Source organism: Macaca mulatta, chromosome 11 (genome assembly GCF_049350105.2).
Source record: "Macaca mulatta isolate MMU2019108-1 chromosome 11, T2T-MMU8v2.0, whole genome shotgun sequence".
Taxonomy (NCBI): Eukaryota; Metazoa; Chordata; class Mammalia; order Primates; family Cercopithecidae; genus Macaca; species Macaca mulatta.
This window is the reverse complement of record NC_133416.1, coordinates 29,745,417-29,771,380: the sequence shown is the minus strand read 5'-3', so window position 1 is coordinate 29,771,380 and position 25,964 is coordinate 29,745,417. Positions and strand designations below refer to the sequence as shown.

The following is a 25,964-nucleotide window of genomic DNA, read 5'->3' as shown; positions in this document are numbered from 1 at the left end:
TGGAGTGCAGTGGTGCGATCTTGGCTCACTGCAACCTCTGCCTCCCAGGTTCAAGCAATCCTCTCACTTCAGCCTCCCAAGTAGCTGGGTTTATGCCTGGGTAATTTTTTTTTTTTTTTGTATTTTTAGTAGAGATGGGGTTTCACCATATTGGCCAGGCTGGTCTTGAACTCCTGACCTCAAGTGATCTGCCTGCCTCGGCCTCCCAAAGTACTGGGAGTACAGGCGTGAGCCACCATGTCCGGCCTAGTAAGAGTAAATCTTACATGCAAAGGTTAATCCCCAAGATCTAGGGCCCAAGATCCTTCCTTTTCTGTAAGGAAAACTGAAACTCTTTTGACTTTCTGCATTTTAAGTAATAAATCATCTCACTTAAAATTCATCTTAAAGTGCTCAACTGAGCATACATATCCCAGCTCTGTGCTTGCCTAAGTCTCCAAAGATCAAATACAGTATTCAATGTGATTATGACTATAAATTGCACTGTCCCTTTAAATGTTCAAGTACTCACTGTTTTCTTAAAGTGTGTAAGCCCTATCCTCAATTAAGGAAATTCGCAAGGAATGGAAAATGTTCCAAATTATACAAACCTACTATTATAAATGAATCTTAGACACAAAGGAAAATATCAATATATTACATTACCCCAACTAAAAAAAACTGCATCAAAAATAAAACAAAGCCAAAACAATAGGTATGTAGTATTCTTGGTTAGAAATATTTTAGCAAAAATATGGCAACTAGTGGATTACAAGCCATTTCACTGAATAAAGGAGTCTATAATAAACTTGGTTCTCTTGGGAGGAAAACATATTTCCCCACATCCCTGTGACAATAAGATGCAAATCTATAAAAACTGGTAGAACATTAATAAAAGATACAAACAATATCAATACAGTACTGAAGAATAGTTGAGACAGTTTTTCGTAAATAAAATGCTTTAAAATGTTTCTCATTATTGGAGTTAAAAATCAAAGGCTAGAGGGTCCACTGGATGTCACTGAAGTCCCCAGGGTCTCCCAGGCCCCCCTCTGCTTCTAAGTAATTCATAAATGCAGCCATGGCTGTGTCATCATTGTCACACAGGGTATCGAAATCCAACTGTGCACCATCACCTATGAATTAAAATACAGGCCTGTGTAAGTAAAGGTGATCAAGAAAGTCACATGTTTCACACATTTAGAGGTTAAAGAATGATTGTGATTAAAAAAATGGCAAAGCAAGGCTAGAAAACCATAAAATGTGTTTTTGAAGGCAAAGTATGTATCTTAAGCTGCAGACGGCTGATATACTTTTAAATGGGTTACCTAGTTTTACAACAATCTGCCAGATAAATTGCACCTAATTCATCTGTTACAGAGAAGTAAGCTAGTCTATGAGTTTTCTAATAGGAAATTACATTGCTAAAGGGTACAGACTCTCAGAGAGCTGGAAGGAAGCTAGGAGATTGTGTGTGTGTGTGTGTGTGTGTGTGTGTGTGTGTGTGTGTGTGTGTGTGTGTGTAAATCCTGGAAGGAGAAAATGTAATCTGCTTGTGAAAGAACGCTATCTGTTTCATACTGAAATGAGAAGCCTAAGACAAAAGCATTTTCTAAAACTTTGGAATTTTCTTACAAAAGGGAGGTAAATCAGATTTTTATCAAAAAAGGAAATAAGTAGGAACCATGGAGATGATAACTAATTTAGAGATAAGAGGTTCTAGAAATTAGGGTTAAAATGCAGATAAAGACTAACCGAAGGTTTGCATATATGTGTCAAAGAACAATGGAACTTCAGATAATAAATATATGACTCTCTGTGTGTTTAAAGTGGATATCCAAATTCCTTCAAGACCTTTGATTCTCATTAGTGTATGCTTTAGCAGAGCAATGTCAGTCATGGAGGATATGAAACTATATACAATAGTTTGAATTGTCCACTAAAATTCATGCGTTGGAAACTTAATCCCCAACACAATGGTGTTGATAAGTGAGGCCTGATACAAGGGGATTAGGTCATGAGGCCTTTGCGCTCATGAATGGACTGTCATCATCGTGGGAGTTGGTTAGTTATCTCAAGAGTGGGTTTGTTATAAAAGTGAGTTTTCCCACATCTTGCTTTCTTGCTCTTACGCTCTCTTGCCCTTCTAACTTCCACCATGGGAAGATGAGGCATGAAGGTCCTCATAAGATGCCTGCACTACACTCTTGGACTTTCCAGTCCCCAGAACTGTGAGCCAAATAATTTCTGTTTATTACAAATTACTCCATCTGTGGTATTCTGTTACAGCAGCATAAAACAGACTAAAATACCACATCACTCAATTTACTTATCTGGACTTTGCATAAACATTGTTAAAATGAATGATTACATCTTAAACTTTTTTGACTTCTATCCTTTATGAATTCTTGGTAATTCTTGAGAATGGACCTTTTTTGTTTTTTTTGAGATGGAGCCTCACTCTGTCGCTCAGGCTGGAGTGCAGTGGCACGATCTTGGCTCACTGCAAGCTCCGCCTCCCAGGTTCACGCCATTCTCCCGCCTCAGCCTTCCAAGCAGCGGGGACCACAGGTGCCCGCCACCATGCCCAGCCAATTTTTTGCATTTTTAGTAGAGACAAGGTTTCACCGTGTTAGCCAGGATGGTCTCGATCTCCTGACCTCGTGATCTGCCTGCCTCGGCCTCCCAAAGTGCTGGGATTACAGGCATGAGCCACCATGCCTGGCCAACGGTAGCATCCATTTTAAGATTGAGTACAATTATTATTATTTAGAATTTTGAATGAAAAAATATTTATTTATTTACTTATTTTTTTTGAGACGAACTCACTCTGTCATCCAGGCTAGTAGCTAGGACTATAGACATGAGCCATCATGCCTACCTAATTAAAACAATTTTTTTTTCAGTAGAGATGGTTTGTTGCTATGTGTGCCAGGCTGGTTTGAACTTTTGGCCTCAAGCTAATCCTCCGGCCTTGGCCTCCCAAAGTGCTGGGATTACAGGTGTGAGCCAATGTGCTCAACTGAAAAAAACCTTAGTTTTAAAAACTGTCTGCTTCTCTTGAAATTTCCTGTGCCTGAAAACACAGTGATTAAGAAGGGGGTTTTGATAATGAAAATGGTCAGCAGTTCCCAAAGAAAACTTACTGAGGAGTGGCTCATGGCTGTGGACAGCAACAGTACTCTGGTTTTGCCTGGTAGCCTCTAGCTCCCCCATTTCAGAAGGACTTGGTGGAAACAACTCCTTATTCGACATCTGAAAAGACAGCCAGAGTAATAAACAGTGAGGTTCCTACTAGAATAAGGATAAATACTCTATTTATTTATTTATTTTTACTTTTTATTTTTTTTGAGATGGAGACTCGCTGTGTCACCCAGGCTGGAGTGCAGTGGCATGATCTCGGCTCATTGCAACGTCCACCTCCCGGGTTCAAGCGATTCTCCTGCCTCAGCCTCCTGACCAGCTGGGATTACAGGCATGTGTCACCACGCCTGGCTAATTTGGCTAATTATTTGTATTTTTAGTAAAGACGGGGTTTCACCATGTTAGCCAGGATCTCCTGACCTCGTGATCTGCCCACCTTGGCCTCCCAAAGTGCTGGGATTACAGGTGTGAGCCACTGTGCCAGGCCAAGACAAATACTTTTTAGCAGTTATCAGACATGGGCCAGCCGCCAGGGCCACAACTATCACCATCAGTATGGAAGCTTGCTTTTCCCAAGTACCATGTGCCAAGCTCTCCACCTGCATCGTCTCATCTCACTTCTCAGATACTGTGAGGCAGCTATATTACACATCATCAATCTGAGGCCTAAAGAGGGCACCTTGCCCAAGGTGCTGAAGCCATGATTCTAACTCAAGTCTACCTGACTCCAAAGCCTGCGTTCTTAAGAGCCATAACTGAAGGTGCATATGTAAGGAATAGTTTTGGATGAAGAAGAAAAAGTTCATGACCACAAATGCTTCAGGTCAAAGTTTATTTCTGTGTTTACAAAATGATGGCAAAACTATACCTCATATAAAACTACTATGGGAAATACTGCTTTGGAGTAGGAAACACTAAACCAAATGCTGTTACTGAAAAGTTCTTATACTGTTATATAGTTACAGGCCAAACAATCTAATAATCCATGTAGCTCATAAAATAGGAAATCATTTGCCTATATTGTCTTATTAAGTTAACATACTTTATCTATAGAATGCCTACATAATGTACACTACTTAGACATTTTTACTACCACATAAATCTGTTTCTCACATACTACCTCGCACAAAATGGATGCCCAATAAACATGTGCTAACTGTATGAGTAAATGAATAAATAATAAAGCAGAAGACATGATATTTGTGTAAAAAGACATGACATTTATATTTTCTTTTTTTGCTTTTAGACAGTTGCAGTCTGCCAGTCAGGCTAGTGCAGTGGTGTGATCATAGCTCACTTCAGCCTCAAACTTCTGGACTCAAGTGATCCTCCTGCCTCAGCCTCCTGCAGTAGCTGGGATTACAGGTATGGGCCACCATTACTGGCTAGTATTTTTAAAAATCTTTTTTAGAAAGGAGGTCTCACTATATTGCCCAGGCTGGTCTTGAACTCCTGGCCTCAAGTGATCTTCCTGCCTCAGCCTCCTGAGTAGCTGGAATTATAGGCACAGCCACCATGCCTGGCTCTGATATTTGTATTTTTAAGTTTCTGTTTGTCCCTGGTCAGATAAAATTTCTCTTTTCTCCTGTAGTCTGACACTGCTTGATTTACATATCTGCTTTAGAGCTTTTTGTTGTCTGTGCTAAATTAGAATTATATTGTATTTTAGTCTTCCAGATAGCACTAGGTTTAGTAATTTTTGTATATACAATAATGCATTTCAAATAGCTACTATTTGTTCAACTGAATTAAGTAGTATGTGGTATTTATCTCGTGGCTTATATTATTTAAACTTTTTTTTTTCAAACCTCAAGGAGTAGCTTTAATCTACTAAATTGGAACCTATTACAATAACAATAATAAGAGCTACCATTTATTGAGCACTTACTGTGTGTTAGGCACTGTTGTAACAGTTTTTGTTTATGTATTTAAGCTCTTAATTCTCACAATCCTCTAGGAGATCAATGATATTCTTATTCCTACTTTACGAATGAGAAAATTGAGGTACAGAGAGTTTAAGTAAAAGCCCAAGGTTATGTCCCAGTAAGTGTCATAACTGGGACTCAGATACTGTGTTCACAGCAACTTCACTTTTTACTATGCAACAAAGCCACTTAAAAATCACTGAGTGACCAAAACGGGTTCTTTTTTTTTTTACAGAATGACTTATTTTTTTAAAAGAAATAATCAACAAGGGGCAAATTTTATTGTTCATTTATTTCATGAATATTATCATTTACAAGTATACTTACACTCCTGCAGTTCACAGTGTTAGTATCTTTCATTAAATTTGTTGGACTCAAATCATCAAGGTATGAAGAAGACTGTAACCTTTAAAAAGTGACACATAAAACATTTTTAATTTTTACATATTTTAGAAGGAAATGTTCTCCTCTAAATCCATAATAATCTACTGATAAAAATACAGTGAGGAACTTGAAACTGAGTATCATAGCAGGTTTCACAATCAGACTGACTTTCTAGGTGCCAGGCTTATTTTTGACTATGGAATGCTGAAAAACACTCCATAGTAAATAGAAAAATAAAGCTCTGAGGTAAAATCTCTTGAGTAAATCGTATCATCTGTCAATATAGCCTGTGTTAAAATAACAGAGTAACACAGCACAGTTTAAAACAGGTGTTCATGTCAAAAATCAGCTCCTCCTCAAGATACTAAATGGCAGAACTGAGAGTAAGGAAAGATTTATTAACATTCTGGAACCTTTTTAAAGTGGAAAATGTGCCATATTTTTACTACAATAGGTCATCCTCAGGTAAAAATCAATGAAACACATACATAGAGAACAAAATGGCATAAACCCAATTTCATGTCTTATGTGTTCCCAAGAAGGCAGTTGATGTTGAGGTGTACAATACGATGGTTTACTGTACATACACATAGTAAAATTGCTGCAGTTAAATAAATTTACATATTCATCGCCTCCCACAGTTACCTGTGTGTATGTGTATGTTGACAGCACCTAAAACCTACTCTCCTAACAAATCTTCAGTATATAACATCATGAACTATAGTTAGTTCTCATGCTGCACATTCGATCTGTAGACTTATTCATTCTATCTTAAGACCTTAAGACCTAAGACTATAAAACTATTAGGAGGAAATAGTGGAACAGCCTCATGACATTGGATTTGGCAATGATTTCTTGGTATGACATCAAAAGCACAGGCAACAAATGAAAATAAATAAATAAATTGGAGTATATAAAAACGAAAAACTTCTGTACATCAAAAAACCTGATGAACAGAGTAAAAAGGCAACCCAAAGACTGAGAGAAAATATTTGCCAATCACATATCTGCTAAGTGGTTAATATCCAGAATATGTGAACAACTCCCAACTCAACAACAGCAACAAAACAAACAACTTGATTAAATAGTGGGCAAAGGACTTGAATGCACACTTCTCCAAAGAAAATATACAAATGGCCAATAAACACATGAAAAGGCAGTCAATATCACTAATCAGTAGGAAAATGATAATGATTAGCTCACTGCAGACTTGAACTCCTGGGCTCAAGTAATCCTCCCACCTCAGCCTCCCAAGTAGCTGGGACTATAGCTGTGCATCCCTATGCCTCGCTAATCTCTTTTTTTTTTTTTTTTTTTGAGATGGGGGTCTCGATACGTTGCCCAGGCTGGTCTTGAACTTCTAGCCTCACATAATCCTCTGCCTTGGCCTCCCAAAGTGCTGGGGATTACAAGCATGAGCTATTGCACCTGGCCTTTTATTGTGTCATTTTTTTTTAAATGTAATAAGCCAGGTAGCCAGGTGTGGTGGTGTGCGCCAGTAGTCCCAGCTGCCTGGGAGGCTGAGGCAGGAGGATCGCTTGAGCACGGGTTGTCCAGGCTGCAGTGAGCCATGATCACACCACTGCACTCCAGCCTGGGGGATAGAGCAAGACCCTGCCTCAAAAGAAAATTAAAAAAAAAAAAAACTATTCTATATACTATAATGTTTAATATAGAGAGATATATAAAATTAAATACATAAGGTTTAATATAAAGCGTATTTTATTCTTTACACAATAAAACTGTATATACATTAAGATAGTTTGTCTATTTTACTGTATGAAATTCACACATTGTCCAGTTTATAATTTCTCTTTTAACATTGTTATAATGATATAGTTACGTGTAAGGTTCTAATTTGCATACAATTAAATTTACCAAATATTTTTCTTTATAAATTCTGGATTTTGTGATGTTTAGAAAGGACTTTTCAAGTTGAGAATATAAAAATTCATACATGTATTCTTGAAAAACTTTAGTTTTATAGTTTTACTTTGAGCTCTGATTTATCTGGAATTTATTTTAGTGTAAAGAATAAAATTGGAGTCTAGCTTTATTTTTCCCCCAAATGGTTATACAGTTATCATAATGCCCTTTAATGTTTAATTCATTTCTACCTACTGATTTAAGATGTCATTTTTAATTTTTACCATATAATAAATGTCCATGTGCATTTGATGATGTTTCTGAAATATAGTATTTTACATTGATCTATTTGTGGGTCACACCAAAATGTTTCAGTGGTCATAGCTTTATAATGTATTTTAATATCTGATAGCATTAGTCTCACTTTATTACTTTCTTATTTTTCATAAATTTCTAGATATTTTAAAGTGATTAGTATAATCTGTTGGATTCCAAAAAAAATGCATGGTGGTATTTTTTTTTTTTTTTTTTTTTTTTTTTTGAGACAGGGTCTTGCTCTTTTGCCTAGACTGGAGTACAGTAGCAGGATCACAGCTGACTACAGCCTTGATGCTGCTCCACCAGCCCCTCTCCCTCCACCCCACTCCAGTGATCCTCCCACCTTAGCCTCCCAAGTAGCTGGGACTACAGGTGTGCACCACCATATCCAGCTAATTTTTTTTTTTTTTTTGGTAGAGATGGGGTTTTGCCATGTTGTCCAGGCTGGTCTCAAACTCCTGGACTCAAACAATCTACCTGCGTTGGCCTCCCACAGTACTAGGATTACAGGCATGAGCCACCATGCCAGGCTACACAGTGGTTATTTTGACTAGATCCACATTATATTCACAGTTTAGTTTAAGGAACAGGACATTCTTACATTCTGTCTTCCTGTTGAAAAACAGCTTCTATCTGAAGTTATTTGAGTTATCTTTTATGCACCTTTGAGAATTTTAAAGTTTTTTTTTTCATGTTGGTATGAACATTTCTTGTAAAATTTATCTTTTTTGTTGCTACTGTAAAGATAATATTTTCCATTATATTAAACCAGTTATTATTTGTGTATAGGAAGACTACTGATTTTTGTATATTGGTTTTATAAATATGACATTTTTAGTTTTGAAAATATTTGCAGCAATAAAACATTACCTCTGTAAATCCAGAATTTCATTGGCAATATCTGTTCCAATACTACCAGCACCAAGTACTGTTCCAGCAGACATTCCAGGTACACTCATACAAGACTGTCGAGAGGATTCTAAGTAACAGCAAAAGGGGACATTCAATTAAGGACTTTATCTTTCTTTCAATTCAAATAATTTCACAGTTCTCTCCTTAAAAGAAACAGACTAGCTGTATCCAAAAATGTTAGAAAACACTCATTATTGCATTACAAATGTAATTCATGATGCTCTTTGAATCAAATGTGTAGAAAGTCACTGAGGGCACAATCGTGACTTGTAACCCTTGAGTCCAGTCTCTTCCCACTTTAACTTCCACAGCAATACTACTTCAACGTTACCTAAGATTTTTATTTTTACAAGTAATACATTAATATATTCCTGTGGTGAAAAACTAACACAGATAAGCAAAAACTCCCCCTAATACTTTTCATTAATTTGTCCAATTGACAAGGAACGACATTAGCTGTTAGGGCTGAATAATGGATAAAACATCATTCCTGCTCTTAAAGAACTCAGTCTACTGGAAAGCAAGTAGAATGAACAACTAACTGCAGTACAATGCAAGATTATAACAGAAATGTGAGCAAAGCACTGTGGAAATTTTGAGGGGGATATGGTGATACCTTTGGGGGTTTAAATGGGATATCTGTTTCTCATTGAACTTAGTCTCTTCTAAACCAAAGTTGGGATTCCTATAACCTAACCTGTAGAACTCCTTTTAATTTCACCTTCAAATTTTCCCCTCTCCAGGCCAGAAAAAGACAATAATAGTCTTAATAATATGTCTTAGTAATAAGTCTTCCATCATCTGAAACTAAGCTTACCTTCTGATGATTGAGAGCTACAAGGAAAAAATGATGCTTCTCCAGGCTCACTATGTCCCCTAGAATTAAAAACACCATAGATGATTTGTTTTCTAAGGTGAAGGAAACTGTTATAGCAACTACACCAAGCTCTATATATTTAATTTGTCAATTTGTGGCCCATTTATGTTTTATTTACACATATTGTTAGTATCACCACCAGAAATCAAGGTCTATTAAGACATTAGTGCTAAGTATCATGGCATTTGCCAAATGCCCCATTCCCCTATAAAGTACGTGTTCTCGCAATAACAAACTCTTAGTTCATGTACTAATAATAAGTAGGCAAAGATTACTGGGATGGGTGACAGGAAAATACTGGAGGTATTAAACTTTTAAAAAAATTATTTTTCACTCGGTATTGTAGATAAGGAAACAACTGGTTCAAGGAAACCTTACAGCAATTTCAAAGAGAAACTTACAGAAATAAAGTAAGACTTAGAATGGGGCCATCCTAGTCTACTATAAAATCGGGAGAACTTGGCTCTTCCTTCAGGCTGACACAGCGACAGACCAGGGCCTGCTAAAGCAACACCTGGGCTGGATTTCTGTTCTCCCCCATGCTGGGCATGCCTACACAGACATGGTGGCACCCCAGGCTTACAAGATGTGCACATAAAAATGACAGGGAGGACAAAACAATTTCTTACAATAATGCACAGTTGAAATCCATGTCTGCATTGTTTACTGAATGGCCATGGAAGGTAGGAAGAAAATGGTTGAATAAATGCCTTTACCCTCACTTATTATATCAAGTAAGAAGGAATATATTACAAAAATGAAAACTTTTAGCTTAATTCTGAGAACTAATGTCACTGAAGAGTAAATGACTTACTCAAAAGATAAATCTCAAGTTATAATAAAAGGCCAGAGGATCATATGGTTTTAATGATTTAGCAAGATGAGAGGAAAAAAGCAAAGAGACTCATTTGAAATCAATATAAAGGTCTTAACATAAAAATTTACTTACAAAACTAAAGTGTTGACAGATACAATATATTCCAGTTCTTTCGTCCAAGGATTTGTGAAACTAAACCATTGGCTTTTTAAAGTTACGAAAGAGCCATCTTTTGCTCTGAATTTGTAGGAATCTGTAAGTATTTTCTCCTTACTCTGTAGAACTTAATGAGAAAAGATAATTATCAGCATAACAGTCTACCACTATAAAAATCAACGTTGTGAGGAATAATTCAAATTTCAAATTTCACAGGAATGGGAAGTTAAGAGTTAAAGCTGTCATTTTGAATTCCCCAAAATGTCTTCTGCTCAATGCATACCTACCTGCTTTGTGCTTGTCAGTCAAATTACTATGGTCATCTTGATGAAAATATTCATAACAAGAAGTTCCCAAAAGTTCCTGAGGCAGATATCCTAAAATTGCTGTTGCCCTGGTTTTAAAATTGAAAATAAACTTCAGAAGTGGTGAGTGTACTCCCTCCCAGAAGACTGTAGGCCCACATATGGTCAGGATAGTAAAGAAGTGCACAGGGTAGGGGATGAGTGACCATGCACATCACTGGGCTCCTGTTGGCTGCCCTAGAGCCAGACTAGAGCCGCAACACAGAACAGACACCCAGGCATGAGGCCTCCACCCAATCCAGGCTGTGCTCTTACTAGCTTTTGCCAGTAAAATCGCGGGCACAGACCATGTCCAGTTTCTGCACCACTGGCTAAGAGACATTCTTTCGAGTTTACATGTTGGCTTAAACAAATTTACTGACATGTCCATATCCTTATTTCATTTAAACTTTCTGTTCTGAAACAGCAAAAAAAAAAAAAAAAAAAAAAAAAAAAAAAAAAAAAAATCTAGCAGTGCTACTAAGACACGTCTTTAATAGCTTCAAATATCCTATTGAATTCTAATCATTATAACATGTAAATGTTTACCTTTGATCTACATAGACAAATTTTCCATTCATTGCAAACCGGGTTATAAATTCAGTCGGTTTCACATGAATCTCTCCACTGTTCTGTGGAATAATATATGGCTGTAATCTTCCAATGGCCACAAGGCAGGTAAAATTACTGTTGTCTTTCTTACTGTTCCTTTCTTCTTCCATTCCAACAATATTTGGAGGCCAGCTTCTCAAGTAACCAGTGCAGTGGATAGTATAGAATTTTCTATGCTCTAATTCAAAGATTTTTCAAAAGGACATTTAGATCATTATAAATAAATCATTAAATTTCTTATATTGACATCTACAATAGTGATAATTGTGCTATAAAATGCTCTTTAAATATGCTAAAATATGAAAGGGGAATGGTATTCCATTGAAAAGATATCATCAATTTTGATTATTTCATGACTTTATTATTAATAGGTTATTTTCCTCAGGAACTAAATTGTATGTACTACATGAAAAAGCAAACAGGTTGCTTTATTTTAGTATTAACTAGGTCTATGACTTAATATATTTCCAAGTCAATTTTTTAAATTACAGTAATTTACATCTGTTGGAAAAATTAATCCTCATGCCCCCTTGCAATACTGTTTTCAGCTTATTAAGTTTTTTGGTATATTGTAACTTATATTCGAAAGTTTAAAAAGACATTTAAGTCATTATGTATGCATTCTTAAATTTCTTATGTTAGTGCTTATAATGGTTAATAGATATATAACGTTATAATAGATTATAGAAACATTTTAAAGAACACTTGGAGAAATTTATAATGAAAAGTATAAAAATAAAACAAATTTCACTTTTTAGGAAAATCCGAAGCAATTAACTCATAGGAAGAAGCTTGTCAAGCATGTCCACCAAAATAATAAAAAATTGGAAATAATCTATATGCTCAAATATCATGTTTAAGCAAACAATAAATCCAATACTGGCATAAACGATGAGTAGGATACAGATTACGGCATGCCACAAAAGTGATTTAAAGGTTAAAAAGTAGGGGAAAAGCCTGATAAAAAATTATTTGAAACAGCTGTTTTTATGGTAAGCTTTAGAAAAGATTAGAACAATCAACGTTTTAAATTGGCACTATTTGGTAAAACTTCCACTACAATAAATCCTTTAAATTTGTGTTTAAATAGAAGGTGATATGAACTGTCATATAAGATAGTAGTTAACAATAATAGCAAAGATTTAGAGACCACTTTATGTGTCACAGTCTGTTTTAAGTGCATTAAACGTATAACTCATTTAATCTTAATAGTTCTGTGGGATGTTCTAGCATCTCCATTGTCTTTGGAAACTGAGTTAATGGCAAGATCACAGCTGGTACAGGATGGAGCTGGGGTTAAAACTCAGGCTGGTTCCAGAGCCCACTTTCTAAACCACTAACGCCACACCATTTGCTGATAGTGAGTGCTCTGTCACCAAAGATGTTCAAATAGGAGTTGCCTGGGTGACAGAAGGGGAGGGGTACAAAGGTGTTCCAGTCAGAGGGAATGACCAGTGAGAACTGAGAGCGAGCGGTCAGATGCGGCTGAAGCATATGCTGCAGTGGGAAAGACTGGAAAATAAAGCAGGGAACAGAGGGCAGGCTGTAAGCCACGCATAAAACCTTGTATCCAACATCTAACAAACAGCACTCCCTTCCCAGGCCACAGATGCCCTAAATTACAAAACTCCTTATCTCTTCCAACCCAAACCCAGTCTTTATCACCTATTCCCTACCCTGTTTACTGGTGCCACCATCAACCTAGGCAGTTCAAAGAGAAATCTGGGGGTCATCTTAGGTTCTACCTCCTCCTAACAACCCAGATACCTCAAAGGAATTAAAATTGAGTAAGTATGAATAAAGGTTTTCATTCATATTAACAAAACCAGATGGTAGTTAAAAATAAAAGGGCTTATACATCAGGTTTGGCATTCCTGCAAACTTATAAATGATACTGACTAAAAATATTCCACTCTACTGAAAATAGAGACTTCAGAAAGTATATTTTTTATTTATATATGTAATCTCATCACAAAGAACCTAGCTTGTTGCATTTATTTCTCTCTTACAACAGGGTTTACTATCTATATTTCCAAATCTAACTGTCCCTCAATTCTCACTGTGAACATTTATTCAGTTGGCAATTTTCTAGTTGGGATTGTGTAATTCTATCAACTGCAATTCATTTGATCAGCTATCTAAGTTTTTTTTTTTAATCCCATTTAATCCATTTCCTGTTTAGAAAAGAAAAAATACAGCTCGCTACCAGTGCAGTATTCTCAGGACAAATGGGAAATGGGTTAAAAATTCTTATCCCAATAATTCTTTAGCTCTTTATCTAAACATTGGAGTCATGAGCCCAATCCTTGCCAAACTATTTACTTACATCAGCTCCACAGGCTAGATTCAAGTGTCATCTACTCCATGATTTCCCAAAAGTGTGTAGGGGTGAGGGGAGGGAGAAAAAGCCTGTATTACCCTAAACACTGCCTTAATTTACAGGACATCCTTTCAAAATCCTTTATGAAATATTTCCTCAACACGTTGCAGGCTAGGTCTCTCAACTTGGTGTCTTGCTGTCTTCACTTAAACTCTTGAGGAAGCAGATCCAAAACAAGGATTCAAATACAAGAAGTTAATTTGAGGGGTGGTCCCAGGAAACACTGGCAGGGAACTGGGAAGTGAGACAGGGAAGAGAAGGAAGCTAATAAAGTACCTGAAATGTGCAAGTTCCTGGAGCCACAAGCAGAACTGGCTCCAAAGACCAGAGGAAGAGGTCAGGCAGAGTCCTGGCGTTGGACACTGGAGGCCAGTGGCACACCCTGTCTGCAGTGGTGGGTGCTGGAGGGATACACCATGGGGCACTGACAGATAGCGTCTGCCATACGTGCACAAGAAACAAGCAGATTCTGGGTGTACTGTTGTACTTCTTCCTCATGCACAATTATCTCACGAAGATAAATTTAAGAAACACTTAAGACGCTTGGTGGCAGTCATCCGTCCTTCATCAGCCTGCAATTTCACAAGTTCAGATACCCAAGTAATTGTCTCTCTACCTTAGAAGCTTTTTCAAAGTTTGAATCCATGACATGAAGGTTTGATTCAGGATATAAATAATTTTTTAAAACGTCGTTATTTTTAAAAAATCTTTTATTATGTAAAATCTCAAACATAATGCAAAATCAGAAATAAACTTGGGTAACTCATCTTGAGAAATCCTGAGAAATGACCTTTCCATAAATCTTAAATTCAACTTTCAATTAAAATAAAAAGGGCTGCTCTCTAGTCTTCCTCTAAGTTTAAATGTAACTGACATGTCATGGTAAAAGGGAAGAAAAACACGTTTACTAATCACAGGCTTTCATCATTAATAATGAGGGGTCTTAAAACACAGTGAATTGGCCGGGCACGGTGGCTCATGCCTATAATCCCAGCATTTTGGGAGGCCGAGGTGGGCGGATCACAAGGTCAGGAGATCAAGACTATCCTGGCTAAAATGGTGAAATCCCATCTCTACCAAAAATACAAAAAATTAGACAGGTGTGGTGGCACGTGCCTGTAATCCCAGCCACTTGGGAGGCTGAGGCACGAGAATCACTTGAACCCATGAGGCGGAGGTTGCACTGAGCTGAGATCAAGCCACTGCATTCTAGCCTGGGTGACAGAGCAAGACTCCATCTCAATAAATAAATAAATACATACATACATACATCAATACATACATACATAAAACCACAGTGAATTCCACTGGTTAATTACTATTCGAAAGAGTAATTTCAAAGCGATCATATGCAACATGTAATGTCACTTGACAGACACTCTCCTTGGTTAAAGCAGAAGACAAAATGACCCTCACCAAGGTCATCCAGGTGGCAATCAGGGTTTACATTCTTCAGTTATCTTATCCTGGACCAGCTGTCTATAGGCAGTTCTCAAACCAGGTCCTGCAAGGACTGATTTCTGACACATTCCCTTACCACTGCTTAGGCCTGTGCCTTTGGTACAGAACTCTGTTGTGTTAAGTGAATACTTGGTTCCAGGGCTTGAGCAGATTCAAAACTCCTTTTTGAAAAGATATTTGCCTGTGTGTGCAGGCATCTGTGTGGCCCAGCCTGGCATGGGAGTGAACACCCTTGTGTGGGCAGGAACACATTCCTATAGCAGGCGCCCACTCCCTCACTGTGTGTCTGCTGCGAAAATCATCCAGAATCTCTTTAACTAAAACCTTTTGGCATCTAGGAAGCTAATGTAGTAGGTGGCATGGCATAGTGGAAAGAATACAGATTTTAAAGCGAGATTGCTGACTCTGTCACTCTCTATGTGACTTTAGAAAAATTACACAACCTTCTAAAAGTACAGTTTCCTCGTCTGCAAGACAAGGATGCTCTGCACAGAACTGTTAGGGAGATTAAACTGGGTAATTATGCAACGTGCTTGGCATATAGTAGAATCTTAATAATTATTCACTCACTCCTTTCTCTCTTTCATTTTCTCTTCTCTTCTTTCTGAGCTGCAAATAGCTACTATTTATTGAGTGCTTCCTAGGAGCCGAGCACTGCATGAGTCACAGGTGATCCCAACCACACTCTCAGGAGATGCTGTTATTACCCACTGTATTAGTCTGTTCAGGCTGTCATAACAAAATTCCAGACTAGGTGGCTTAAATAACAGAAATATTGTATAGGGGTCTACCCTTATAACCTTATTTACCCTTAATTACATCTTTAAAGGCTCTAACTATGGATACAGTCACACTGAGGCCTAGAGCTTCAACATACAAACTTTGGGGGAAAACAATTCACCCAGTCCCACCCATTTTCCATATATTAGGAGAAACTTGCCTAAGGTCACACAATTGTTAAGCAGCAGACCTGACACTAAAAAACCCTACTGAATTCAGAGCCCAGGCCCTTTCTACTCTGTCCCACAGCATGGCTGTTGGGAGGCAGAGTCTAGTGGGAGAACCCGGAACATCAGAGCGACTCAAAAATTTATTTGTTCCTTTAGTTCCTCACAGAATTCAACTATGAATTAACTCTAATTGACCATTTGCCAGATATTCTTGAAATATCTATATTTTCCCAGTAAGATTATCACGTATTTCAAAGGAAAGAAATCATTCCTACTTCTTCTATAAATCTGTAAAACTTGCAATAAAAAATTCCTTTTAGGAACCCATGGAAGGACTAAAATTTGATTAGCACATTTTCAAGAATGCTGCTTGGTTGTTTTTTTTCTTAAATATATGACTATACACATGCATTTTTGTTTGAAAATTGAATATTTAAAAGACCCGCTTCAAAATACTATAGCAGGGCTATAGAGTTCTACAGAGGACATCCCACTTTCCTTCTTGTATCTTTGCAAAGGGTTAAAAGACTGCAGATTATTAGACGTCCAAGATTATCATCAGTGACTGACTTGAGCTCCCATATCTAGGAAAATCCTCCAAGAATGTATATATTTGGTCATGTGTTGTCTAGAATTTCACAAAACAATGAGAGGAAGAATTGAAGGCGACAGAAAGGAGGAGAAGCCCAGACAAGGTGGAGTCCTGCTATTGCTTTGTGACTTCTAGTTCCATATTTGAAGCCAAATTTTAAGATGCCAATTTAATTAACAGACATTTATTTTCAGAAAGGCCCAGATGCCTTTAGTTCTCAGGGCAGAGCCTTTTCAGATTTCTTTCTCATGAGAACTATGGTATAGAAAATGATCCAAGCTGGTTGCAGTCTGAGGTTGGGCTGCCATAGCAAAATAGCAGATGTGGTAGCTTCAACACCAGGAACTTACTTTCTCTCAGTTCTGGAGGCTGGAAGTCTGAGATGGAGGTGTCAGCAGGGCTGCGTTCTGGTGAGGGCTGTCTTTCTGGCTTGCAGATACCCAACAACTTGCTGTGTGCTCACATGGCCTTCCCTTGCTCACTGCATTCATGCAGAGACAAAGAGCTCTCTGATGCCTCTCCTTACAAGAACACTAATCCCATGATGAGGGCCCCATCCTCATGACCTCATCCAAACCTAATTATCTCCCAAAGGCCCAATCTCCAAATACCCTCATGTCAGGAATTAAGGCTTCAACATAGGAATTCTGGGGACACAATTCAGTCCATAGCATTTGCTAAAAACTTCTTGAGACAAAATCTAAAAAATATGTTGAAACTGCTTCCTTAGGTAAAAGAGAAAGATTTTAATGTATATTCATTCATTTAATTTATAATTGTTCCTGTGGATTTGAGAGTGGTTATGCGGTCAGTCAGGTAGGAACAAAGGACAAGAGGATCGTCACTTATGCCTTCAGGAAATGTTTATTGAATGTCTATCATGGGCCAGAAACAACAGACGGAAATGCAGCTCTCATTCCAGTGAGGGAGGAAAGTATCAAAAAGTTAAGTAATTTCAATACAGTGTAGAAGAGCAGCAAATCTGAGAGAAGCTCAGGATTACTGATGTGGGTACCTGGGACGCAAGCCACCACAGTTGGGAGGGTATTGGGGATCGCTTCCTGGAAAGAGGAGATGCCTGAGTTTTAATGTCCAGGGTCTGCAGACAGACTTGTGTGTTGTAGTCAGGCATGGTAGCTCACACCTGAAATCCTAGCCTTTTGGGAGGCTGAAGTGGGAGGAATGCTTGAAGCCAGGAGTTTGAGACCAACCAGAGCAATATAGCAAGATCCCATCTCTATAAAAAATGTTAAACTTAGAGGGATGAGGTGATACATATCTGTAGTCTTAGCTACTTGGGAGGCTGAGTTGGGAAGATCATTTGAGCCCAGGAGTTTAAGGCTGCAGTGAGCTATGACTGTACCACTGCACAAGTGTGTTGTGTCTGTAATTGTTACAAAGTGAATAGTAACAAAAAACTGTGAAAATAATCTTTCAGTATTCAAAAACTACTATTAATTCAGCAAAGATGTCATTCGCATCACACTTTCCACTACCTACTTATTAGTTTACATGTTTCTTGGCTGTCTGTAGTATATGAGGGCCATCTCACATAAGGTCCACTACAGGAGTACTTGTCTGCCTGCTCCCTAGTGTGTCCTTTGCATTTGGCATAGTACCCAGCACATAGTAGGCACTCAATAAACTGTTCATTCACCAACATCTACTGTTGTCACACAATGATCTCAGGTTTATCCCAATCATTTTCCCCTCAGCACAGCCAATGTGCAGGGGTCTTTTTAGAAATAAGACTGTGAAAGAAGCTAGAAGAAAATACAACTTGGGGAGGAATCTTTAGTCCCATTACTGGGTATACACCCAAAGAAAAACAGATCATTCTACTGAAAAGACATATGCACTTGTATGTTCATTGCACCACTGTTCACAATAGCAAATACATGAAATCTGCCTAGGTGCCCATCCATGGTGGATTAAAGAAAAGTGGGCTACATATAAAGCATGGAATACTACACAGCCATAAAAAAGAATGAAATCATGTCCTTTGTAGCAATGTGGATAGAGCTGGAGGCTATAATCTGAGTGAATTAATGCAAGAACAGAAAACCAAATACCACATGTCCTCACTTATAACTAGGAGCTAAACATTGAGCATATAAGGACATAAACATGGGAACAACAGACACTGTGAACTATTAGGGGGGAAGGGAGGGAAGGGTGTGAGGGTTGAAAAACTATCTACTGGGTACTATGCTCACTACCTTAGTGCAATATACCCATGCAACAAGACTGCACATGTAGTCCCTGTATCTAAAATAAATGTTGAAAAATTTTTTAAAAAGAATAGTATTTTCATGAGGACTAAAACACTTACTTAGCACAGTATCTGGCACGGGGTAAGTGTTAAATAAATGAGTATTAGCAATTATCATTTTAGGTGTTTGTCAAAAAACATTCTGACCAAAACTTGTAAATAAATTGAATTTTGTGGCTCCATATAAATATCCTTTTAAAGGATAGGAAAGCAAATCCCATGTTGAAATTTGCCTACGAAATCCTATATCTAATAGCTTAATATGCTCTTAGGCAAAAAAGTCATGAGACATTTTGTAGTCCCCGAAATTTCCCAATTAAGTTAAATAGATGACTATTTAATCAATTCAAAAAGTAAATATCTGCAAGACAAATCTAGCAAAGGATCATAAGAAAACAAATTTACCAAAGAATCAATATCTCATAAAAAATTAAAATCACACCTGGAACATCTTAAGAAACTTTCACCAAAATTAGATCAGGCTCTTGTACTACTGACTTTTTTATTTTAACATCTAACTTTTATATTTTAAAGAGTAATAATGAAGTTTCATAGCAAAAGTTTTATTTCTATCTCTTGTGATTTTTTCCCATTTGATAGGCCCCAAACTACAATTTCAATAATACCATTAAAATCTTGGGTAACAAAGACAATATGTAATTACCTGATAAATTCGAAAGATATGATGAACCAATCTAAGTAATTTTGGTTTAAAAAAAATCTTATTTTTAAGATGCTTTTGGATTCAAATATTTCCCTTGACCATATATTTTATTTTTTCTGTACAGAAAATATTTAGGACATTAATTTTATATCCACTCTTTGCATCACTTGACATTTCAAAATGATACCTTTCTTCTTTGGGTTGGGTAAGCATTCATGCTCTTCTTTGACAGAGATTTTACAACTCTTTATCCGACAGAAAAAAGATCGTCTTGAGCCAGAATAAACATGTGTCCTTCCAGTATGGAAATTACTGTGAACTTGCAAACCAGCTTTTGTAGCAGAAGGGGGTGAGAGAACAGGTGGAAAAGAATATTGTCAAATAATTTTGAAATTTATCTTCCAACATTTTCTGATCATCTATTATTGAGAAAGGAAATAGTTTTTTAAAGCAATGGCATGATTGTACAGTAAACCCTAAAGTGAAACACACCCAAAAAATGTATTTGTCAAGCAATCACATTTTGATAACTTATAGACATTTGCAATTTATCTTTCTTTTTTCCCCAAATGGGGAAGAACAAAGTTAATTTAAGTGAAATGAAATAAAAATTAAATGAAAAAAATGAAAAAAACCTCAACTATTACAGGAATCAATTGTTTTATATTTCATATAATTATTTGGTACTAGGCATTTTCAGAGAAGAAAAAATACTTACACTTCCCAAACGCAATTATACAAGGTCTTTCATACAGAAAAGACCTAATCCATATACAAGAGGATAATTGTCTTTTAGCATGTAGCTAAATAATGGGAACTTCAGCAATTTTTTATCCAAAATGACACTTTCTTGTAAGGATTTTATTTGTATATGAAAAATAGCGGCCGGGCGCGGTGGCTCAAGCCTGTAATCCCAGCACTTTGGGAGGCCGAGGTGGGTGGATCACGAGGTCAGGAGATCGAGACCATCCTGGCTAACATGGTGAAACCCCGTCTCTACTAAAAATACGAAAAATAGCAAATATGAAGGAATCATATTTTCCCCAAACAAAGCATCTTCATATGAATGCATTTGTGTTTGTATATGTCTGTATGAATACAGGAATTTTCTATATAGCTATATATATTAACTATGATGTAAAGTTTACAAAATAATTCTCGTTTGGTAAAAGCTTAGTTAGCTGTATTAAAAACACCGTGTAGCTAAACTTTTAGGTGATCATTACATTTACATAAAATAATAAGCATGCAGAAATGGACACTTACTTTTGGCATCTATTAGCTTTTCTCTTGGTGAAATATCAAAAGAAGAAAGTTGTTCCTTTACTTTGGCAACATCTTTTGGATGCAAGAAGTCAAATAAGCTTTGTCCAGTCAAACTAGCCTATTCATAAGGTAGACATTCACTTAAAATCAGTACCATGCTTTTTCTACATTTCTTGATGCATACAATAAATGTCCTTTTTTGTTAAAGGTTGATTTTTCTCAAGCTCAAAGATACGTTCACGACACTATGTGACATGAGCTTAGTGTTCAAAGTGGGGTGATACTTGTAGACAGAAAAAAATACATGCATATAGAACCATCCCTGGATATACACAAACCATATACAAACACTAATTGCTAGTATTCCGCTACATCTTGTAACTCTTGTTAACATGATACTTGTAAATGATTGTGATTTATTTTGAACTTTTTTGTCCTTGTTAAAAAAAAGAGATTACATGATAGTATAATATAGAAATCACAGAATATCTGTGACTTTATCAGACATTTACCATACTGTTTAAAAAATTACCATACTATTGATAAGTAAAATCCAACCCAGAATACCTCTCACTTCCCATTCCACCACTCCCAATATGCACAGCATCCCCAGGTCTATGCCTTTGCTGATACAGTCCCATTCCTCAGAACTCACCACCCCTACCCTATCCCTTGGCCACTCCAGCCAAATTGCCTTTGACTCCCTAGACTTCGGGACTCCCTTCTTTCTCCCAGCCTGAAATGTTTCCTCCCCTTCTCTACATCTCGCTTCTGCCAAGCCTCGCAGACATCCTACTTCATGTGTGATGCCTTCCCTGACCCATAGTGGCCACCCCTCTTCTGAATTCCTGTATTACCCGAGCAAACATTCCTATAGACAACAGGACTAATGGACCAGCCAATACAAGTAGGCTGAATTGTTTGGCAGGTAGACATTTCATTCTAGAAAAAAACCTGTGTGGTTAACATAAGTCTATATCTAGGACTCTCTAAGGCGGATCAAGTTTCTGAATCTGAAAAGCAGAGGACTAAACCCTGAATCATGGGAATCCCTACATGCCCCTGAGCAGCCAGTGAGTCTCTAAAGAGCCTCTTCTTTGCAAAGTCAGTGCCCAGTAGGACTGGATTCCACGTCACTAACTTGAAACTTCAGTGATACCCTAAACTGTCAGTCACCTGTGTGTGTGGGTGTGTGTGTGTGCATGTGTGGGTGTGTTTTCCATCTCCAATTAGAATATGGAATCATGACGTTTGAATACCTGATCGTAATTAAGTATTTTGGAGACTGACTTAGAAACGAAGAGAATTTTTCCTCTTTCACATCCAACCACAAATAAGAAGCCTTCTGCAGTCTAGGATTTAAGAAAATAAAAGTGAATATTTAAAAATATTGTCTGTCTCTTATACACATACACACATTCAGATTCTGAGGGAGTTATTGTGGCAATAAAACTAACAGACTAGTTATATTGAGCTAGTTTTCATGGAGCTCGTAAGATTAATTTTAAGAAATGTTCTTAAGATGCAAACTGATTTATAAAGAACGTCATGTTGAAATCTTATTCTAAATTAATGTTTTGGACATGAAAAGTTTGGCTGCAGAATATTTACTTGAGACGTTTCTTTAAAAATTAGGCCAGGTGCTATAGATGAGCCTATATACAGCACTAAATGAGCCTATATCCCAGCACTTTGGGAGGCCGAGGCAGGCGGATCTCTTGAGCTCATGAGTTTGAGACCAGCCCGGGCAACACTGGCGAAACCCTGTCTCGACAAAAACTAGAAAAATTGGCTGGGCGTGGTGGTGCACACCTGTAGTCCCAGCTACTCAGGAGGCTGAGATGGGAGGATGGCTTGAGCCCAGGAGGCTGAGGATGCAGTGAGCTGAGACTGCACCACTGCATTCCAGCCTAGGCAACAGAGCCAGACCTTGTCTCAAAAAATAATAATAAAATAAAATTACCTTTACCAAATCCTACTATACTGCATGCAGAACAACAATTACCTGTGGATGTGTTGAGGCAGGAGGACTGTGCAGATTGGGGACAAGGAAGCAATGAAGACATCGCACTGTACACCTAGTTATAGTTTTTAAATAATAATAAGGCATCACTCATTCTAAACTAATGTGTCAGCTACTCTCATAAGGTCTACCCAGCAAATCCCATGAAGCAGCCTGCATGGAAGTGGGAACATATGGCCACATAGGAAGAGCCTGGCACTCCTGCTGGGCATGCTCTGCAGGGCAGAAGCAGGGTTCCATGAAGGTGTGACTGACGAGCATATACAGATTGGTCAGAAAGCTTCGAAAGCAAACCGTACATTTTGCCACCTTCAAAAATTTTTTTATCCACACAATATCCTTTATATCCCTGCCAGGAATGCTATATTTAAATTCAGCTGTTCAAATAAAAGAGTGGCTTTTTTTAATTAAAGGAAAAATGGACAAAAATGTGTATGAAGAATCTTTCTATTTAATTCAACTATCGCTTAAAACCTAGTAGTCACACAGCTCATGACCAAGACATTTATCACCTCCGAGGGCAAGAGAAGCCAATCACATGATCACAGTTTTCCCTCTAGACCGGTGAATCTGAAAAGCCATGCACAGGAAATGATGAGGACAGAAATGTCAAATCACTAACAACTCTAAGCAATGACTGGCCTCCGAGAAGAACAGGATCCTGAGGGAACAGGATGTCAGGCTGACGGCTTTGAAGGAGGTGGTGATCATGGCGAATAGATCCTATGTGTGAGAGATAGGTAGTATAACATGCTCAGCGCTGAAGACAAGCTTTGCTCTGTAGTGTAGAAAGTGCCTATCCTCTGTCTCTACTTTCATTAACACAAACTAGTAACACATGGCTACTTCTCTATTTTAAATTTCTATATTAAAGGAAATATGGTGTAACATGGAGTCTTGCATGTTTATCACAGGAAGCAAATGGAAGAAAATCTGCCTCGTATTCAAACAGCAATGAAAGCACATATACAACTTAGACAAATATATCTTCAGTTACCTTAAGGATTAAATGTCTGAGCTCATTATCCTGAATAAATGATGGTCTACAATTATTTCCCACATAAGAATTTGTCATGCCTAAAAAGAAAGGAGTCAAGAGTTATCGGAAATATAGTAGAGAGGGCAACACGCTCAATGAACATTAGCAATGCCACTGCTGCTGCTGCTGCTATTTTTTCTTTTGGCACATTCTAAGACATTTTCTGTCATCATTTTCTTTTTTTTTTCATTTTCATTTAATTAATTAATTTATTTTTGAGACAGAGTCTTACTCTGTTGCCCAGGCTGAAGTGCAGTGGCACCATCTCAGCTCACTGTAACCTCCACCTCCTGAGTTCAAGTGATTCTCATGCCTCAGCCTCCTGAGTAGCTGGGATTACAGGCATGCAAAACCACACCCGGGTAATTTTTATATCTTTATTAGAGCCAAATTTTCACTATGTTGGCCAGGCTGGTCTTGAACTCCTGGCCTCAAGCAATCCACTCACTCAGCCTCCCAAAGTGCTGGGATTACAGGTGTGAGCCACGATGCTCAGCTAATCATTTTCTTTCTTCATTATCACTTGATTAAAATTTATTTCTTTTAGATTGTGAATTCTTGGAACTACTTATTCCTTTATATTCAAATATGCACATTAAGAGCTATATATAAAAACATTGTAATAAACTGTACATGAAATAATATTCAAGAATTGACATGCAGTAGTCCCCCCTTAGCTGTGGTTTCAGTTACCTGTGGTCCACCGTGGTCTGCAAACAGGTGAGCACAATACAATAAGGTATTTTGAGCGAGCCAAAGAGAGAACATATAACTTTTTTACAGCATATTGCTAAAATTGTCCTAGTTTATTATTAATGTTAATCTCTTACTGTGCCTGATTTATAAGTTAAACTATATCATAGGTATATATGCATAGGGAAAAAAGTACTATGCCTAGGGTTCAGTACCACCCACAGTTTCAGGCATCTAGCAGGCTCTTGGAACATATGCTCCATGGATAAGGGGGAACTACTACAGTTATTTAGATAATGTCTCAGCTAATTAAAGTTGATCATATGAGTTACCTTGAAAGGGGATATTCTGGAATTCTAAACAAGTGTTACGGATTCATGAGATTTTCCAGTAAGAAAACCCTCTAATGGCAATATAGAGACCTCTATTCTGATATACACAGATTATTTTAAAAATGCATAAAATATAAATGAAATAATTCATTTTCAGCCCTTAGCACTGAGTTATATTAAAATGAAAGTCTCTAAAGCAGCTGCAGAGCTTGTAAAATGTTGAGGAATTATCAGGCCAAAACCAAGGGGAATGTTTGACCTGAGAGGAGTAAGGGACTCCACCAACCCAGACACGCAAAGCCCTTCAAGGCCACAAGGGGGCATATGACACAGTCAACAATGCCAAGCAAGCCATCACCAGGGCAAGGATGATTCAGAAGTCAGTCAATTTTCCCTTCCTTATATTCCCCAAACTTCTTGACTCCTATCCCCTCTTCCTGGGTACTGTAAGAAAAGTTGCTTTTGCAACTTAGACATTTTAACATCCTTAGACATTTTAACCACACATTGGCACTTGGACGGATCTGTGGCCCAAACTCACCAATGAACTAAGTGGTGGTGGTGGCAAAGTAAGTAGGTGGGGCAGAAAGGCAAAACGCCTCGTGCTATGATTCAGTACAGTTTTCTCAGACTCATAGCACTCTAAAGAGCCTGGCATAGGGAAAAGAAAATCTCTTCTGTTGGAATCTATCTTCACCCTAGGGCTCAGGGAATTCTCCCAACGACTTCTTGTTAATATCATTACACAGCAGCTTGGGAGGGAGCTGAGGAAGGAATGAAGGACGCAGATTCTGAGTGCTAGGTCGGGGAACAGCAATAAATTGATTCTGAGCAAGGTAATGACATTTCAGGTCTGGCCTGCAGCAAGGTTGGCAGAGCACACCAGGCAGAAGTGGGCTGGGAAACCCTGTCAGTGTAAATCAGCCAGCACAGGCGAGCCCTGACTCAGTGAGTGAGT

General features: G+C 37.8%; 2 protein-coding genes across 13 annotated transcripts in view; both read right to left on the bottom strand.

Moving 5' to 3' along the window:
* SMCO2 (single-pass membrane protein with coiled-coil domains 2) overlaps window positions 1-3,234 on the bottom strand; it is an 87,575-nt gene extending 84,341 nt beyond the window's left edge. Inside the window, exon 1 of the mRNA XM_077953767.1 lies at window positions 3,126-3,234. The gene's annotated coding sequence lies outside the window, so the exon portion shown is untranslated. The remainder of the gene's footprint in view (window positions 1-3,125) is intronic.
* The window catches only part of ARNTL2 (aryl hydrocarbon receptor nuclear translocator like 2), a 69,626-nt gene continuing 44,271 nt past the window's right edge, over window positions 610-25,964 (bottom strand). For all 12 annotated transcript variants that reach the window (XM_077953761.1, XM_077953765.1, XM_077953757.1 and 9 more), the window contains 12 exons: window positions 23,940-24,019; window positions 22,179-22,271; window positions 20,920-21,037; window positions 19,841-19,984; window positions 11,272-11,512; window positions 10,666-10,772; window positions 10,355-10,505; window positions 9,346-9,404; window positions 8,487-8,595; window positions 5,376-5,454; window positions 3,126-3,234; window positions 610-1,115 (listed from right to left, as the gene is read on the bottom strand). In XM_077953761.1, the coding sequence (XP_077809887.1) occupies window positions 979-1,115; window positions 3,126-3,234; window positions 5,376-5,454; window positions 8,487-8,595; window positions 9,346-9,404; window positions 10,355-10,505; window positions 10,666-10,772; window positions 11,272-11,512; window positions 19,841-19,984; window positions 20,920-21,037; window positions 22,179-22,271; window positions 23,940-24,019 (1,427 nt within the window). In that variant the 3' untranslated portion in view covers window positions 610-978. The remainder of the gene's footprint in view (window positions 1,116-3,125; window positions 3,235-5,375; window positions 5,455-8,486; window positions 8,596-9,345; window positions 9,405-10,354; window positions 10,506-10,665; window positions 10,773-11,271; window positions 11,513-19,840; window positions 19,985-20,919; window positions 21,038-22,178; window positions 22,272-23,939; window positions 24,020-25,964) is intronic.